The 18,389-nt window shown below is 42.9% G+C and overlaps 1 protein-coding gene across 1 annotated transcript in view; it reads left to right on the plus strand.

Annotated features, from left to right (window-relative positions):
• Positions 1 to 18,389, plus strand: part of SV2C (synaptic vesicle glycoprotein 2C) — a 244,417-nt gene that overhangs the window by 117,725 nt on the left and 108,303 nt on the right. The window contains exon 3 of the mRNA XM_067731038.1: positions 9,951 to 10,131. Within this exon, the coding sequence (XP_067587139.1) occupies positions 9,951 to 10,131 (181 nt within the window). The remainder of the gene's footprint in view (positions 1 to 9,950; positions 10,132 to 18,389) is intronic.

Below are 18,389 nucleotides of genomic sequence, written 5' to 3' on the forward strand. Positions count from 1 at the left end.
TACTAACAGTACTCTGAGCCTTGCCCCTCTTCTCCAAGTCTGCCACGCCCCAGCCTTAGATCAGGCTGCCTTCATTCCTTCCCTGGGCTGCTTCTCAGTGATATTTCAACAGCTGGTTTCTTTCCAGGGCGGGGACCAGGGTGAGGAGAGTGAGGTGCCTAGAGCACAATGTTAAGGAAGCACTCATTCTCAGGGTTGTGCAAATGCAGAGTTAGCGCTTGAGAGTGAGTGCTTCCTTAAATTCTGGCTCAGGGCACCTCAGCACTTGATTGCCTCACCCTGGTTTGGGACTTCCCCTCCCCTCCCCTCCCCTCTCCTCTCTCTTTTCCAGCTGCAGTTTATCCTCCACAGGGCTGCTGAAATGGTCTTTTCAGGTGTGGTTGATGTCCAGTATGTTTTTGAGTTTCCCAAAGGATAAAGGCCAACTCTTTGGGTGGACTTCAACATGTCTTCTGGCCTCATCTCTCCCCACACTCTCCTCTGCACATGAATTCTGCAGTCCATCCATCCTGAACCACCTAGAGGCCCCTTAGTGTGCTGTACTTTGACACACCTTCAGAACTTTGAACTTAATCTTCTTCCCTCCCCTGGAATTTTCCCCTCTTACTTGGAGAATTCTTTTTCATTGTTCAAAACTCAGCATGATCCACCATTACCTTCTATGGGGAGCTTTCCAGATTCCCTGGAATTAATTAAGTCGCTCCTTCCTTTTCCCCCTTAAGCATTATGTACTCACCTTAATTAGAGCATGTGTTTCATTTAATGGTAATTAATTTTTTGCATGTTTTTAATCTCCCAGGAAACCAAAGGTTCAGAGCCCAGGGCTTCATATTAGAATAGTTTGGGGAGTTTTTTTTAAAGTACTGTTGCCCTAAGCCCTACTCCAGAACCAGAATCTCTGGGTGTGGCCCGGGCATCAGTGTTCTTTTCCCTAAAGCTCCCAGATAGTCTCATGTGCAGCCATGGTCTGAAACCACCACACGTGGCTGTGAGCTGCCGAGAGGGAGGGCCTTGTCCCTTCCCTGTTTGCAGACCTCTCCTCCCTCCCCTTTCCGCATAGCATACTAGACGCCTGGGCTCAACTAAGAGCTGTGGAATGAATGATCACCTGCTTCATTGGTTGGCTCAGTGATGGGCTATTGAAGAAAGGGCTCAGTTAATTACCACCTCTCTCCCTTAGCACAGGCCTGGGAGTGGGGGAGGTCGGCGGAGACAGGGATCCCACTGGTGTGGAACTGATGTGTGATATCCGTGGCGCACCACAAAGTGACTCGCTGTAATGCTCTTAATTCCCAAGGCTTGTTTCTTTATTCCTTTTCAAACGAAGGGGGCTATAATTGCCCTTTTAGGGGACTGCAGAGCCATACATGCAAAAATATTTTTTATGCAAAAATATTTAAATATCTCTTTCCCTATCCAGCGGGCACGCTGTATACTGGCCATCTGAGGAAAGATTTTAGAAAATAGATTGGGCTTTCTTTTCAAGACTGTCCTTCTGCCTTTGGCTCATGAATTCAGTGGATGTGTCCTTGGGCCTTCATAGGCTGTTTGGTGCCCAGGTGGACTTAAGCAACAAGTGGTAATTAGGTAATTATCCTCGATAGGGCATCACCTGCCTACACAAGCAGCTACATCAGTCTCTGCCTGGACCGACAGACTTAAATGTCAGACTTTCCAAATGTAAAGTCAGAGATGTGCTGTAGGCTGTGCTTGCTATTTATAGTTCCTTCTGGCAAAGGTGAGCTGACTTTTGTTGCAAATGTTCTCTATTGCAAATTAGAGTTTCGGTTTCTTTCATTTGTCCATGTGCCTTTGATATTAGTACTTTCTTTACTTTTATTTGATTTTCCGAAAGTCCACAGATGCATTTGAACATGCAGTGGCCCTTACCTGTGGCTAGTAAAAATAGTAGTAATTGGAAAAACTCAGGGGTTGGTTTTAGGAGAAGCGTCTTGATTATTTACTTAAATAGTTTCAAGTTGCAAAAGAATAAGTCTTTGAGATGTAAAGAATTAGATGACACTTGCAGAGCTGTTCCAGGGGGCTTCTATTCAGAACTTGAGCTGAGGGAGGCCAAGATCTGTCATTTTACTTCTACACCACCCCAGAGCCCCTCCCCTTTTTCCTGTTGCCTGTTTTCCCTCACCATTTCGTTCTCCCCTTTTCTCTCTTTCCCTCACACCAATAGTTAAATTAGTTGTTGTTTCTTTATTGAACAACTGTGTTTCACACAGCGCTTAGTGCTTTAACCCATTTAATCCCTCAAAGACCCTGTGAGGGGGTATTCCTATGAACCCCATTACACAGAGGAGAAAATTGAGGCATAAAGAAATAAAGCAACTTACCCAGGATCAAACAACTAGTAAATGGTAAAGCAAAAATTCATATCTAGTCCGTGTGTTTCAAGAGCCTGGGCTCTTAACTATTTGCTGCTTGATGCAAAGTTCAGAGTGGTAAACAGTAGTGGAATGAAGATGAAGGATATTGCATTTGGTTAAAAAACAACAACAAAAAAGTTTTTCTGCTTCCCCCGTCTCAACCCCTATTGCTTTAATAATGGGTCCACTTCTCAGCACATACAATGGAAGAATCCGATAGAATAAATACTGAGCTTGAGATCTTATGTTATCATTTCTAATTCAAGTACATAATTTGAAAACAGTAAGAAAGAGAAATAGCAAGTTGTAGATAAAGAGGAAGATGCTGCAGCCTTCCTTGAACTGAGTGGGTGCAAGGGCAGGTGGGGAGGCACAGTGGTCCCTGGAATCAGCTTCTTACAAGCTGCAGTGGGGTCTGGCCGAGGGATGGCCACACTCATAGCTCACCATTTTGGGGGTCCAGGAGCAGCGACCATAGGGCAACAGCTGTGAAAGCTTCCACATCAGTGGGTGGGTGGGGAGGATCCATAAGAGGCCAGCAAGGAAGATAGGTCCCCCTTCTCCCCCAGACAGACAGAAGAGAGAGGCTGGTTCAGTTTTATGGGGCTGACCATTACCTACCATTTGACACAGAGGAAGCTGAAAGACTAGCCTGACAGCTTCCACCTAGTTCTAGGGAGACTAGAACTAGTCCTGGATATCTTGGCCCTCATTCCAGGGATTTTTCCAGTACACACTGGGGAAAAAAAGGAATCTCTGAGGAAATGGGGGAAAGGAAGATTGTCAGCGCTGCAACTGATCTTAAGGAGATGCTGTTTTAGTGTTGCCTTTAGTGATAAGATAAACCACTTGGTGGGTAATTGTTGACTCTTCCAGTGGCTATGCAAACCTGATTTCTTTAAGCACAAAGCATGTCTTCAGGGGTCCTCAGAGCAAGGTAGACACCCCATTATGTAATTAAATCCAGACTGGTAATTGGTCAATAAATGGAAAAGTTGGTAAAAGCAGGAAACCGTGCAACATAAGTGTAGGGACTTAAGCACTGTGTTTTGACATATGGGCTTGTATTCATTCGACCCTCTTCTAGTGCAGGAGCAAAGATGCCCTTTGAATAGGGAGCTTCAAAACTGAAGTACCCCATTGTCTTTCCCGCATCTCCATAGCCACCATGTGGCTTTGATTTTCAGTTTTAATTTCTTTAATATGCTACCATCTAAGCACAGAATTTTGATCTTTATGATTTTTCTCAGTCTTTTAGAGTTGGGTTACTCACATTTATTTAATAAATTTTATTTAATGTAATTTATTTAATATAATTTAATAAATGTTATTTACCATTTATTTACTATTTATTTAATATACAGATGTTTAAGACATTTATTTAATAAGTGTATTAAGTATTTACTTTTGTAACTCATCTTCCCCGTCTTTTTCTTTTTTTTTCTATAAATTTATTTATTTTTATTTATTTATTTTTGGCTGTGTTGGGTCTTCGTTGCTGAGTGTGGGCTTTCTCTAGTTGGGGCGAGCGGGGACTAATCTTTATCGCGGTGCACAGGCTTTTCATTGTGGTGGCTTCTCTTGTTGCAGAGCACGGGCTCTAGGAACGCGACCTTCAGTAGTTGTGGCACATGGGCTCAGTAGTTGCGGCTCATGGGCTCTAGATTGCAGGCTCAGTAGTTGTGGTGCATGGGCTTAGCTGCTCCATGGCATGTGGGATCTTCCCGGACCAGGGTTCAAACCCACGTCCCCTGCATTGGAAGGCAGATTCTTAACCACTGCACCACGAGGGAAGTCCCACCCAAGTCTTTCTTATGTTCGTTTTCATAGGAGTAGCTCCCGTTCCTTTCACACTCATATCTCATTATTTATGTGACTGATGTTTAATTGGATACATAACTAATAAGAGCAGAACTCACATAAGCAGGTTGGATATAAGCCCAGTAAGCCTAAAGCGCTTATTGGAAGCAGAGGGAAGATGGTAACTAATTCTCAGTGTGTTTGTGGGAGGGTTGGTTAATCCACTGAGTTGGTTAAGTAAGAATTGGCTAAGTAGGTTTCTACTATGGGTATAACACAAGCTGATGGTAGAAAACCCTATCTTTGGGACAATAAATGCACCTGCCTCTTGTGTAATATCTAAAAAATAATGAGCATGATTTAGGAAATAAAGAATTTTTTCTCAATCCTGTGAACATGATAGATGATATTATATTATTCTTTTCAACAGCCATCTCCAGAAGTGTCATTGTTATTCTTAAAGATTTATTTTTGACTTAAAATTTGATTTTAACCTAAGAAAATCCCCTTTTAAAAGGTGAGTGAATTCAGAACACTATCACGGAGTTTTTTTTTATTGAAAATCAATCTGTAAATAAATGGGATGAATTATAGGATAATGCATTAGCCACGATAACTGAAGTGCTTAAAACAATTTTTTAAAAAACTATTGGCTAAAATTATTAAAAAAAAATCACTCTATTCTATTTCTTAAAGTTGTTCTGTTTAGTTTAAATGTGGTTTAAAATTCTACGGGGAAAAGATGTGTGCCCCCTTAGGGATTGTCAGAAAGAATCAAAAGCAGCTTAGCAAGGAGACAGAAATGGAAATGTGATATTTGTCAGGGGAAATAAGGGTACGATTAAATAAAATGGAATCAGCTCCCATGTTAGAAAATCCCTTAATGGGGAAGTGATGCTCGAGGCCTCTTTCTGTCTTCTGAGAAACCTGGACCGAGAGGCTGGCTGGCCAAGGGTGTCCTGAGCCCCAGCTGTGGTAGGAGGAGAGTGAGTTTCAGGTCACATTTATTTCTCAAGTCAAGCTCAACTTCCTGACAGCCCAGCTGAATTAAAGTCTTCATTAGATTCATGAAAGAATCTGAGAATCACAGCCTGGCCTCTGTCTGCTCTGGAGGTCTGCCTCTAGCTGGTGTAAGGAAAGCAGGTCCTAGGAGAAGCACAGAGTTTCTGCTTGCCCTTAGGAGATCTCCAACTCATGTAGGGAGATCTTGCTTGTTCTGTGTCTTTGGAATTAAATATTCTGTAGCCTGCATCTCCCCCCCCTCAAATACGTATTAGACAAATACAAACTTTAAGTAAAAAAAAAAAAAGGGGGTGCCGGTTAGAGCACGCTAGCCTAAAAAGTGCTTTCAAATTCTAAAGTGCACACAGATCCCGTGGGAACCTTGTTCAAATGCAGATTCTGAGTCTGTAGGTGGAGTGGAGCCTTAGAGTCTGCATTTCTAGCAAGTTCTCCCCAGGATGCAAGTGCTGCTGGTTCAGGGGTCATACTCTGCGGAATGAGGATCTAGAAGATCTGATTTCAAGTACTGGCTTCTCTCAACCTCAATTTTCCCACCTGTAAAATAAGGAACTTCAGACTAAAATCCTTTTAAATTCTGACCATCAGCAGCATCATGAGGAACAGAGAACAGAGAAGGCTGGTCCATGGTAAGAGCTTATCCCTGCTCTCAGTTTTCAAGGACTCCCTATCACAACATCGTGAAGACAAAATGGAAACATGAAAACAAACGAGACAGGGATCCAGAGTGTTTCCACTTTTATTCACATCATGACTTTACCAACATTCAAACGTTTGGTTTTAATCAGATTACCTGATGAAGAAATGAATTTTCTAATTCAGCTGTTTGTCTCAAATAAACTATTGGGTAGGCTTAGTTCTGTCCATAGCATGCCCAATGGAAGAGTCGAATTACCAATGGTAATCCCATGTAGGCACAAAAGGTTATTATGTTTGGATCTGAAAGGTATTTTTAGCCAGAGTTGAAGTGAGATACAGCTTGATACTGTTTTTTTTCTAAACCTGTCAGTTGTGGAGGAATTTAATACTACCTTGACATGTTTCTTATCCTTCAGAATTCTCTCAGATGTTCCCATCTCAGCAAAGCCTCTTCAGAGGCCACAGTCAGAATTAGCAGCCAACTCCCAGCCCTCTGCTCCTAGTTACACCTCTGTTGGAGCACACGCTTCACAGCTGGGCTCATTCTCTTATGGGCTTGTGTCTCCCTCCCTGAATTATGAGCTCCTTAAGCCGTCTTGATGGAGCAGAACGGGAGTTCAGGGACTTGGAGCCCAGGTTCCTGAGTGCAGTGTTCTGTCCTGATCGTGTGTCCCCAGGAGGCCATGGAAGGTTCTGCCCCGCTCTGTATTGGCCCTGTGCAGTGGGGCTGTGTTGTGGGACGTGTTGTGTGAAATAATGGGTTTGAAACTGTTTCGCTTCTCTCCTGGCTTAGAGTAGGCATCAGACGAAGGTTTGCTAACTTTTCCCTTCCCTAAGGTCAGGGATCATGATTTATAAATCCCTGTATTTCTAGCACTTCAGGAAAAGTCATGCATAGCGGGTGCTCAATAAATTCTTCAAAATTGAATTTAATAGACTTTCTTTTTAGGGAGATTGGGTGTATTTATTTTAGGCATGGAAATAATAGCGATGGGAGAAATAACTGTTTGGTTTTCCCCTATTCGCTGATGGTGAATGCTTTTCTGAAACATATGAAATGTATTTTGAAGAAGTAATTAAAATTGTGACGGAGATTTATTTCTGGTTTGCTTAGTTTAGAAATCCTAAACACAAGAAGGGAAAAGATAAACACTGCATAGGAAAAGAGAAACTATATTTAACAGGCAATTCCTGTAGGGTATCCATTTTTATATACGTATAAGCTTTCTGGAAGAATTAGAAAAAATTTTGACAATAGTTCCCTTTGAGAAGAGGATCAAGGTCGGGGAGAAGACTTTTATTTTCACTTTATACATTTCTACGTGGCTTGAATTATTGGCTATGTAGGCATATTTGGGAGATATATATACACACACACACACACACACACACACACACACACACACACACACCTATCACACCTATGGGGGAATTGAATGATGGGCCATTTTTATTTTACTCTTTTATATATTAAAACTCTTCATAAGTATTATCTTTAAATTTTATTTTCAAGTGGCTTAAGTACAAGGTGCTAATAATAAATGAGGGTTTTCTGCCCCTTGTCAAGCCACTAAGCCATCTCCAACACAGGAGTCAAGGGCAAGCTCAGCTCTCTCAGCCTTTACTACCTCTGAGGTTTAAGAAGCTCCTGGGGTGGGGCTGTGTCCTCATGCTACTGCTGGGCGAGGGAAAGGTGGCATCCAGTTATGAGCCCTTAAAGTGCTGGAATCATCACTTCGTAAAGCTCTGACCTGGCTTAGCAATGACACGGCTGCGGGTGACTGCCCGGAAGAAGGCGATGACAGGATACGGAGACCTGCCCAGCAGGAGCATCATCCCTCCTGCACCAGAAGAGCAGGGGAGTTACGGTACCTCCTTTGGAACATAGCGCAGGAGCCTCTTCTTTCTAGCAAGCGATTGGATGTTCATTTTTGCTCTGGCACCACCCAGCTGTTTGCAGCATCAACTCTCTTACCTCCCCGACCGAGAGTCGGGAATGTGTCCATCTGGAATATCTGAGAATGAATAACGCATCCCTTGCCACGTGCTCAGGGAGGACAAAGCAGCATTTCCCCCTAGTTCCCGTCTATCATTTTCTGCCACCCCAGACTTAACTCTTAATTCTGTGAGGGTGGTGCCCAGGGAGAAGGCACCTCAGAGACATTTGAGGCACTGCTTTCAATTTTAGATGTTACTGCCACATAGGAGCCTGGACAAACTGGGATGTTTTCACAGGAGGGCAGCCAGGATGGCTAAAGGAGTGATAAGCACATTGTACAAAGAGCTGCTGTCGGACTGGGATGTAGTTGCCACTCACTTTTCTGTGGTCAAATCATTAACTGCCGTATACCTCAGCTTCCCTACCGACGAACTGTGCTCCCGGAGTATTAACCTCAAAGGGTGGTCGTGATGTTAATTCATGCAAACGTTTAGAACTGGCAAGGGTTCCGCAAGTGCTAGGGACCATTTTTTGTTCCTGGGGCTGGAGCTACAAGGAAGATTCCCAAGTCTTTTGACGACAGAAGCCACGGGCCACTCCTGATGGATGGAGCTCACTTTCTGATTTGTAGGCATTTTTAAAGACAGACATTATCATAAAGCAGCTTAGCTACTGATTATTCTTCTGACAGTCGTGAGTGGCAAACTCAAGCCTCTTAGGCTATAAATAAGAGCTATGCTGCATATGCATGTCCCTGAGTGAATCTGTCTGCTTTGGGGATTCCTTTGCCTTGTGCTGATACATTCTTTAAATTATCTTCCGGGCATGCATTGGGCCTCATGCTGTGAGTAATCTCTTTATTGAGAAGGATGGTCTGTGTATGGTCGTCAGCCCCATAGTACAGAGAAAAATATGCCACCCCCAGCCAGGCAAAGGATGACCACCCACCTCTTTGCAGTACCCTACCCCAGTCTAAATAAAAAACAGCTTCTGTTTCGTCTTATTGTATAATTGCTCCAACATTCGCCATTCACTGTAGCTGTCTATACTGGGCTATCTGCAAAGCAGCATCTGCAGACTTTGCCAAATGTTCTCCTTCTGGGTCTCATATTAATTCATTAACTCTGTTAAGCAAACGATTTCTGGTGAATGTTTAAGTAGAATATTTCCCTAACCGAAAGCAATCATTAAGGCACTGTTTTTTAGCTTGTGACTCAGATGCTGCTGAGTATCTTGAACGTGCCTTTGAGAAGGGACTAGTCAAATGGTGCTTTGGTGAAGCAAAGGAAAAAGTAGAAATGGATTAAAATATGGCAGCTTTTTTATTTTATTTTATTTTTTTTGCGGTACGCGGGCCTCTCACTGTTGCGGCCTCTCCCGCTGCGGAGCACAGGCTCCGGACGCGCAGGCTCAGCGGCCATGGCTCACGGGCCCAGCCGCTCCGCGGCATGTGGGATCCTCCCAGACCGGGGCACGAGCCCCTGTCCTCTGCATCGGCAGGCGGACTCTCAACCACTGCGCCACCAGGGAAGCCCTATGGCAGCTTTTTCAAAGCCAAACTTTCATTTATTAATTGTACCATTTCCCCTAGACATTGCACACCCTTTTAGAAACCTCCCGGAAGTAACATTTGCCATACCTAATATTATTTCATCCTGCAGAAGATTCTGGACAGAGCTTACGAGGGCTTGGTTTTTTAGAAGAAGCAAGTGAATTAGAAAATTCACCTGTATACTCAGTGATGCCAAGAGGGACACTGAGGGGGATCCACTTTGACCCGGGAGCCCTTGACTCAGTCTCCAATCTTGGCCTTGTTGCGGCGCTAAGCTGGGCATTCGGACCGAAGGTGACACAGCCATGAGCCAAACTGCAGGACTGTTCTGTGTGGAGACTCCTCCTTACGCTTGCCCACTGGGTACCCATCCCCACAAGGCTGGTGAGAATGTGACTGTTTCGTCTTTTGCCCTTGCCACTGGCCGTGGCAGCCAAAGGTAGCCCACAGAGCTTGCTTTCCAACTTGAAAGCTGATCCGTGTGTCCTGAAGGATCTGTTATTAAAGGAATTTTTTTCCCACGTAAAATTCTGGAATGTATCTTGTCCCGTGTTCACTTGCTGTTACATGTGTCTCTTACTCCCGGTCTCTGATGTGTTTCTTTGTTTTCTGTGTGTTGCAGGCAGCATAGTGTACCTCGGGATGATGGTGGGGGCATTCTTCTGGGGAGGACTGGCAGACAAAGTGGGAAGGAAGCAGTCTCTTCTGATTTGCATGTCTATCAACGGATTCTTTGCCTTCCTTTCTTCATTTGTCCAAGGTTATGGCTTCTTTCTCTTCTGTCGCTTACTTTCTGGATTCGGGTAAGGATTTTCTTCTTCATATTTTATAGTAATGTGTTTATTCTACATAAAAACATAATGTGCATGCTTTCTAGAGGTCCTCATTACCAAGAAATTATCCCTTAATGCATCTCCTTTCCCATCTTTGTGTCAGCCTTAAGAGCCCATAATGCTGGTTCTTAGAAATATAATTATCAACCTTTAAATCCAGAAGAGAAGGGAACACACATCTTTGTTCCCGTGGCTGATTCTTTTAATGTTTTATGTCTAGGAAATGGGTATTGTTTTCAAAGGAATGCTGTTTCTATGGCAGTGAGCATTCATAAATATATGTGTTTTTCTTCTGAAAATTTAATTTAAGCAAGAAATAGCTCTGGTCCTATATGTTATGAACAAATTAAAGTTTCAAACCATTCAAGTATGCTCTTAAATCCAGCATGAGCGTGTCTCAAGTAAATGTTGTTTTATTGATCTATGTTAACAGCATATTTAACTAGGTAGGAAGCCTGCTTCTTGAGATGCAATAGGTTCTTTTTGTAAATTCCTGACTTTTGTTGAATTAACAGGCGTTGTGCTATTGCCAAGTGCAATGGCATAGTATAGTTAATTATGTAGTTATTTTTGTTAAAGAACTCGAAGCACTTATTACTAAACTAAGTGAATCCACAGCTTAGGAAAACGCAGTAGCTCAATTAGGAGATCCAAGAAACTCTGCTTTGATAAGAAAATAATAGTGAAAATATAAAATTTCTGATTCACACCTGAGTACTTTGTTTTCATTAGAGACTTTCTTTCTGAGGGGTCTAGCATAAGATGAATCTATAGGAGTAATATAAAGTGAAATAAAAGTGCATGAAGAAAGGGCAGGAGGCAGTGCTGGGTTATGAATTTGAGAAGCAGATCAGTTATGGTGGTTGATGATGGCGGTACCCACACAGCAAAGCACAGTTCTGCCCAAAGAGAAGATCAGAAAACTGCAGCCCATCTCTCCTAATTACATATAGTAGTACTTTAAATCAGAGCTAAGATTAGTAGGAATATAAGGCATCAAAGGGAAAGTCTGTATAAGTGGGTTATTTCAAGAGTACAGAGATTTCCCCGTGCAGACCAATGGGTCACTTTTTTAATTCATTCAAAACATTGTTACTTTTTTATATCATTTTCTGCTACAAGATTTGTGCACATATTGAGATTGGAGGCTTAGCCACAGATTTTTCTGATGTTCTTTTTTTGTCTTCTTATAGCCTCTCCTGTGCTACATTCTACACACAGTGAGCACTTGGCAAATACGTGACTAAGTTGCACAAATTTCAGGCGATTTCCTTAGAGTGAGGACACTCCAGTAAACCAAGAGAGTTGGAAAGTTTGGGAAAGAGTGATAATATTTTTTCCTTGGAGAAAAATGATCAGAATCAATAATTTGCTTTGTATTGATGGGGAAAGAGGGCTTTTCCTTAACAGAGGGGACCTTTGGCGCGCAGGGCTCTGTGTGAGACTGGCTACGTACGTCATCCTTGGGGAGGTATTTAGATCATGGATTCAAGGAGCTGCCCCACATCTAATGCTGATTGAATTGAGATACCTGAGGAAGAACAGGTGTTATTTGGGGCTCTTTGTTTTCAACCCTTCTCAGGGTCCACAGCATAAGACATTCTTGCTACCAGAAAAGCTTCCTTTCGCTTTCTTTTACTTACATACTACCACTAGCCTGTCAGGAGAAGACTAATAGCCTAAGTTCTGAACTTTCCAGTCCTTTCCATTCACAATCTTATCCAGGAAATGCCGATGATGTCCACAGACTCAAAAGTCCCCAACTGTGGTCAGATTATTATGGCAATTTTAATTGCCAATCTGGATGATGACATGGTCAGCCCAGTTGACTGCAGAGAAAAGGAACATTCTGGTGGCTGCAAAATACTGCTAAGGGACAGTACTAAGGGACTGTCCAGAAGCCAGTTCAAGGGCAGTACAGAGGCAGAGACTGCTTGAGTATATTCATGACATCATCCTCTTCTCTGTTGCAGACAAATCATTCTTCAGCCAGCAGCTCAGGGCTACAGACCCCTAAATAAGATGATTTACACGGCAAAGCGCAGACTGTGTATTGCTGACTCAGCTAGGCTCTGTAAATTGTGCTACCAGAGGCTAATGCACTGTGTGCCTTTGCAAAGCTGGCACAGGATTGGGAGTCCAGAAACCCAAGTCCACCCTCTCCCTGCCCTTTACTGTGAGACCTTGGGAAAGTCCCTCCGGCTCTCCAACCTGCTTCATCTTTTGGAAAAGAGAGATAATCGTACTTCACATCCTACCTTGGAGTATGAGGATCAAGTGAGATAATGTGTTAAAGTACAGGGTAGGGAAGGAAATTCGGGATAATGTCTAGAAACATCCCCCCACCCCCACCCCGTTTGGCATTCCTGCTCTTTCTTTGTTCTTCCTCCCGTTCATTCAGCTAAGCTGTCCTGTGCTCCTTGCCTCAGAGTGACAGCAGAGGGAGAGGGGAAAAGAGGCCTCTTTCTGACTTTGCAATTTCAAGTCTCGCCCAAGAAGGAAACAGAAAAGACTAATCATGGGCAAAGACTTGGGAGGAAACAGGCGACTCAAATGGAGCATCCCTGCTTTCCAGAATAGATGGAGATGCCCTAGGCTGGGGGTGGGACTGAGGGGAGCGACGTGAGCTTACTCACCAAAACACCCAGAACCTTGTGGGATCCAGCAGCTGAGGAGGCCTGAGAAATGCAGTTGTTAAGGGAAATGAAGAAAGTGATCCCTCTTCCTTGGCGGAATTTCTGGGTCTTGTTACCTACTTGTAACATGTGGAGTGCTACCCTGATGACAGAGGGGTTTTCTCAACAGCTAGGGTGCATCTGGACACCCTGTCTGTGAATCTCAGGGAAGTCTCAGCTGAGTCTCTATTTTCTCCAATCCCATTCCAATTCAACTCAAAAAAACAGTTTCACACCTGCTCTACCCCTGGAACCACCGGGGACCTTTCACGGATATAGATGAGACCTGGCCCCCAGATGCTTCCCATCTGGTTGTAGAGGGAAGACACAGAGAGCCCTCCCATTCTCCACCTGCTAAGAACTCATCAGTGCCCTAAGAGAGGCAGCAGCAAGGGGTGTGGGAGGCTCACAGAAGAAGGAGAAAACAATGGCAAAATTGTGAATGAAAAACCATTTTCTACTTGAAGGTTCTTCTTGTTTTTAAAGGCATGTACTGTTTAAACCCTTTTTACACCCATTACTTATGCACTGAGTACATAAGCAGCTGAAGTTTGACACAGTCCCTTTTTATTTAAACATTCGTAATTAAAACTCAAGCCAAAGAATTAAGACTTTGATCCTGGAGACCTTAAATAAGGGATCTTGACATACGTACACTAGCAAATGTAAAATCGATAGCTAGTGGGAAGCCGCCGCATAGCACAGGGAGATCAGCTCCGTGCTTTGTGACCACCTAGAGGGGTGGGATAGGGAGAGTGGGAGGGAGACACAAGAGGGAGGGGATATGGGGATATATGTAGGCGTATAGCTGATTCACTTTGTCATACAGCAGAAACTGACACACCACTGTAAAGCAATTAGATTCCAATAAAGATGTTTAAAAAAAAAGCTATATGGAAAAAGTCAAACTTTCCCACAAAAATAAATTAATAAATAAGAGATCTTGTTATTTCTGTTTACTAGGCAGCTCCCTCCATCCACATCTGATCTGGTTTTGAATTAAGGAAAACTAGATGACCAAGGAAATAAGGTTTTAGAATGTCAGGAATTTTTCTGTCGTGAGCCTCTGGTGCTCAGACCCTGCACCGCTCCACACGTTTCCCAGGAGTGTCAATCTTGCCATCCTTTCTGCTTCATAGGATCTTCTCCCTGAGCCCTCAGCACTCACGACCTCAGACAGGCCATCCTGAGACCACCCCTCCCAGTGACTCTCACCACAGTCCCTTGGTATGTCTTCTTGGTAGCACTGATTGATGACCCCAAATATTTGCTTGTGTATTTATTTCTTTCCTCCACCAGCATGTGAATTCCAAGAGGGCAGAGATTGACAAGATAGGTATGTCTGCTCTTTACTGCTTAATTGCTCAAGGCAAGGTGGGCGAGGTTACTGTAAGGGACACCAGTCAGGACAGCAGTGGAATAGTCTGACCGGCACAGACCTTCAGCCACGGTGTTCCTAGAAATGAAATAGATAGGAAATTTACTAAAGTCTTACTTGATCTATATAAGGGGAAGAGTTCTAGATCAAGTGACCAAGAGTTTAATTTGCATCATGAAAACAGAAAGGCATGGCCCCTCAGGCAATTCCCAGACCTGAGCCCATTTACAGACCCAGAACCCCTTGAATGAAGGGGAGATGGGGTCTCCTGGTGGACGGACCCTGGTACATTGCTGAAAGTTTATACTGCTCATCTTTCTCCCAGCCTTCCCCAAAAGGACCTATAGCCTTTTACCAGGGTAACTGCATGAGGAAAAAGGAAATCCTCAGACTTTTCAGGGCTTACTAGGCACTGGCTCCGAACTGACATTAATTCCAGGAAACTCAAAATGTCACTGTGGTCCACTAGTCAGGGTAGGGACTTACGGAGGTCAGGTTATCAATGGAGTTTGAGCTCAGGTCCATCGCACAGTGGGTCCAGTAGGGACCCCAGGATGGTTATTTCCCAGTTCCAGAATGCATACTTGGAATAGACAAAGCAACTGACAGAATCTCCACGTTGGTATAGCGCCTGTCCACCAGTTCCACACACTGGGCATTTCAGAGGAGGAAGAGAATTTCTGGGTCCCAGTGCAAACCCTTCATTTTATAGATTAAGGTTCAGTGATGGAACCAGGAGTGACACAGCCAGGACTTCAGTTGCGATGAAGTCCTTTGAACTAGCCACTCTGTAAACAAGTAAACTGTGCATTCTGAATCCAAAGTTAAAACGCCTTTGTGTTGATTTTCTGCAAATGCCACAGGCTTCCCCTTGCTCTATGTTATTTTGTTGCTGAGGCATCATTAGCAGCACTGTGTTCTACTCCTGTTCTGCATATAAAGGAGCCTGGAAGGAGCTCTTGTTTTAGCCTGAGGTCTACCTGGGTTTGTGATAGATGTGCTTTCGTCTTAATTCACCACACTAAGTCATGAGTGTATTTTCTTAGAAACATAAATATGTCCAGCTGCCATATTCTGTGTGACTTTAAATATTCATTCAGCACAAAGAATGATTTTCCTGCCGGGGACAGCAGTGTTTTGTGGGAACGAGGAGCAGGGCATCACCAATTATTTATCTGTCTCTCACTTTCCTAAGTGAATCTCACACCAGGGAACAGACATTTCCCTCTCCTCTTTTGTTACAGAAAATTAGAAAGATGGGAAATGGAGTTGACACCGTTGATTCATTTTCATTTGCCCAGAATTAAATTATTTGCTTCCAGTCACTGTTAGTTATGGGAATGATAATGCTTCAGATGCCAGGCAATGTCAGACTTAGGAGCGTCTCACTGAAGGCCTGGCACTGCTAAGCATAAAGGTCAGGAGAAAAATACACCAGCAACAGAAATTAAAATGAAATGCCAGTGTCTGTGTATGGTAGGAGAATGAACAGTCATTTCTCCGTCTGCAAATGGGGCCTCATAAACGCATAGTTCATAGCTGCTTGCAATATCCATCCATTAACCAATATCCATCCATTATTATAAAATTATAATAACCAGAATACCTTGACTTTGTAGAGATGATCACCACTAACTGGAATTCTTCAAAGTGTTTTATATGTAGAAGCTCATTTATTTCCACAACATTTTTTTAATAATTAGGTATGCAAAAATATGCTGCCTTTTTAAAATTAGAATGACTTTCACATGTTCAGTAAACCCCCAGGTCTTCTGAGTTTTAGTCTAATTCTAAACTGTAAGGTTTTACTTCCTCATCGTATGGGAAAAATGCAGACCCATTTAAAATTTTTCAACTTTTAAAATGTGTTTTATAAACACCTGTATAGGCCTTGCCCTATGAGATGCTGTGTTACACACTTTGTAAATATTGACTCATTTAAACCTCATGGTGACCCTATGAGGAAGATACTATTTATTCCATCCATTTTATAGATGAGGAAGTTGAGGCACAGAGAGGTTAGGTAACTGTCCAAGGTCACACAGTAAGTGGTATAGTCATATCATACCCAGGCAGTCTAGCTCCACGCTCATAACCACCAGGCTGTGCGGTCTCAGATTCAATGAGAAATGACTGTGATTTCCTAACACACAATGTCTGATACTTGATAGACACTGAATAAACATTTTGAGCAGATCAGTTCAAGAAGGTTTCTGACCCAAAGAATCGGAATGGAAAGACCTTTTTCAATATGGAAGATGAGGCAACAAACTAAATTATCTTTAATCCAAAAATAATAGCAAACCCAAATTGTAAACAGTGGGTCACAGTAGGCCTGTGTTGGCAAACAGGCCATACGTAGCCACCGAGCACTTGAAATGTGACCAAATTTAGATGTGCTGTAAGTACAAAATACGTAGCACTGGATTTCAGAGACTTAATACATACAAAAGAATGAACTGGGAGATTGGGATTGACATATATACACTATTGATACTATGTATAAAATAGATAACTAGTGAGAACCTACTGTATAGCACAGGGAACTCTACTCAACGCTCTGTGGTGACCTAAATGGGAAGGAAATCCAAAACAGAGGGGATATATGTATACGTACAGCTGATTCACTGTGCTGTACAGTAGAAACTAACACAATATTGTAAAGCAACTATACCCCAATAAAATTTTTTTTAAAAATATATAAAGAATGTAAAATCTCATTAATAATTTTTATATTGATTACATGTTAAAATGATAATAGTTGGATACATTGGGTTAAGTGAATATATATTAAAAGGAACTATACCTGATTTTTTGCTTTAATTTCTTTTCTAGAAAATTAAAAATTTTATACGTGCCTCACATGGTATTTCTATTGAAAGGCACTGTCTTGGGCAATGCCTTTTATGAGAATTTCCAACAACTGTTGACCTTTTGGACACACTTTATTTCCCATTATACCCTTTGGCAAAAGAACTGTTGATCCCAAGAGAGAAAGAAGTAACAGAGGAAAAGATCTCCCAGACTCATAATTTATAATTGTGAAAATTAGCCTCGTGCACTTTTTAGAATTGACTCTGTGAGCTCCTTGAGGGTGGGAATGTGTGTTCTTCATGCCTGTACCTCCAGCAACAGGTGATGTGCTTGGCCCAGAATTTGGCTGGGTGAGGGGCTTTATAGGGGGATGATGGATGGATGGGTAAATGGCAGGTGGGTGGGAGGGTGAGAGGAGGAATGAATGACTAGATATATACCGTAAGTGGCTGGAAAAGTCTGCATGTTTTTTTGATATCATTTCTCACAGATCATTATAATGATTATCACCATCTTTATTCATGACACCATTTAGGTGCTGTGGGAATGCATGCTTCCAGCTCTCTCAGTAGGGAGGTTAATTTTTTTTCAAGACAGCATTAGGATACTGATCTCTGAATACACCTTCTCTCCCAGTGGCACCAGGTCTGTTGGATATGCAGACCTGTATACATTTGGGAAGCTTAGGTCACCACCCTGATTGCAAACAAGGGCTAGGGGAGTTGAAGTTATGTTTTTTTAGAAACACAACTTTTACATGTTTACATCTCAATATTCTTAAAATAGTCAGGTTTAAACTGTGGCTTTGGAGATGGGAGGAATAAAGCTACCCTAACCGCCCATCCTTTAGCACCCATCCTTTATGACTGGGCATAGGGGATTCCCATTCCTTATTTGATGATTGGTTCCATTACCAGGAGATGTTCTCCTGTTTCTATCTTCTTTTTTTTCTTTTTTGGCTGTGTTGGGTCTTCGTTGCTGCAGGCAATCTTTCTCTAGTTGCCGCAAGCGGGGGCTAGTCTTCATTGCGGTGCGCGGGCTTCTCATTACGGCGGCTTCTCTGTTGTGGAGCACAGGCCTTAGAATGCGCGGGCTTCAGTAGTTGTGGCTCACGGGCTCTAGAGTGCAGGCTCAGTAGTTGTGGCACACGGGCTTAGTTGCTCCAGAGCATGTGGGATCTTCCTTGGCCAGGGATCGAACCCGTGTCCCCTGCATTGGCAGGTGGATTCTTAACCAGTACACCACCAGGGAAGTCCCTCCTGCTTCTCTCTTGATTACTCATAGTAAACATATGCCTTCTTATCAATACAGCAGTCTCATTTTGTGTGCTGACCCAGCCCATTCAGAGATGTTAGATCTGT

This window comes from Pseudorca crassidens, chromosome 3 (assembly GCF_039906515.1).
Source record: "Pseudorca crassidens isolate mPseCra1 chromosome 3, mPseCra1.hap1, whole genome shotgun sequence".
NCBI lineage: Eukaryota > Metazoa > Chordata > Mammalia > Artiodactyla > Delphinidae > Pseudorca > Pseudorca crassidens.